The 968-nt window shown below is 34.0% G+C and overlaps 1 protein-coding gene across 1 annotated transcript in view; it reads right to left on the reverse strand.

Moving 5' to 3' along the window:
- Nucleotides 1–968, reverse strand: part of myo5a (myosin VA) — a 43,977-nt gene that overhangs the window by 18,880 nt on the left and 24,129 nt on the right. Inside the window, exon 18 of the mRNA XM_015400526.1 lies at nucleotides 490–646. Within this exon, the coding sequence (XP_015256012.1) occupies nucleotides 490–646 (157 nt within the window). The remainder of the gene's footprint in view (nucleotides 1–489; nucleotides 647–968) is intronic.

Here is a 968-nt window from a genome sequence, read left to right on the forward strand (position 1 = left end):
AATAAATCTGGATCCAGGCTCAAAATGAGCTCCTTGATATGTGCTTGAGAATGGCTTAGTCTCTGGTTAAACCCAGGTTTAAAGCCTTGCAGGGCAGCCTAAAGCCCACTGCCAACATTAAGACAGAAAAAAGATCAAATAACGCTCAGTTCAGGTTTTTTATAATAAAAAAAAAAAAAGTGAAAGGAAATTGTCTTTGTATCAAACTGAAAGATTGTCGTTCACTTCTTCAAAAGCAATTTAGATTTTAAAAACGGAAAGAACTTTAAATTTTTTTATATTTTATATTTAAAAATCCAATGTATAACATGGATACAGAAACACCTGCATTTTATTTCAGTTTTAAATGTCTCCGGACCTTTACTGGTTGATGATTTTCTTTATTCACCCCCCGCTGATTTTTAATTGGTGACCCCTGCTTTAGACGGACTAGAGAGTAAAACAAGAGATCTTGGTTTGATGGCGTATTTTCCTCCGCATTAGTCTTACCTTGAAGTACTGCTTTCTCGCCATGTGACCCCTCCAAACCCGCTGAATGGTGACAGCTGCAGAGCGCTGCTGCAGGAAACGTCTCTTTTTAGACCACATTCGCACATTGCTCTGAATAACAATAGCTGCTTTGGTCTTCCGCAGAAACTGCACATAACTATAAAGGGAACAAAACAAAAGTTAAAAATATGCTAGTGCTTAGCTTTACTGTTTCTAGTATGGAGCTAGATTGGTCTCAATTTTCAAAAATACACACACTGAAAAAAATCTAAATCTATACAAGTCATTTATTCTCAAAATAAATATAATAAATATCATTTATTCATAAATTGAGGAGGTAAAAGCGACATATTGCCAATTGAACAAGACAATTTACACTTAAAATAAGCAAACACAATTACATTGTCTTATTTCAAGTGCATATTATCTAATTATCTTATTTTAAGAGTAAAAATACTTGTTCCATTGGCAAACTATTT

The sequence above is a fragment of the Cyprinodon variegatus genome, unplaced genomic scaffold (assembly GCF_000732505.1).
Source record: "Cyprinodon variegatus isolate N-32 unplaced genomic scaffold, C_variegatus-1.0 Scaffold1115, whole genome shotgun sequence".
Classification (NCBI taxonomy): Eukaryota; Metazoa; Chordata; class Actinopteri; order Cyprinodontiformes; family Cyprinodontidae; genus Cyprinodon; species Cyprinodon variegatus.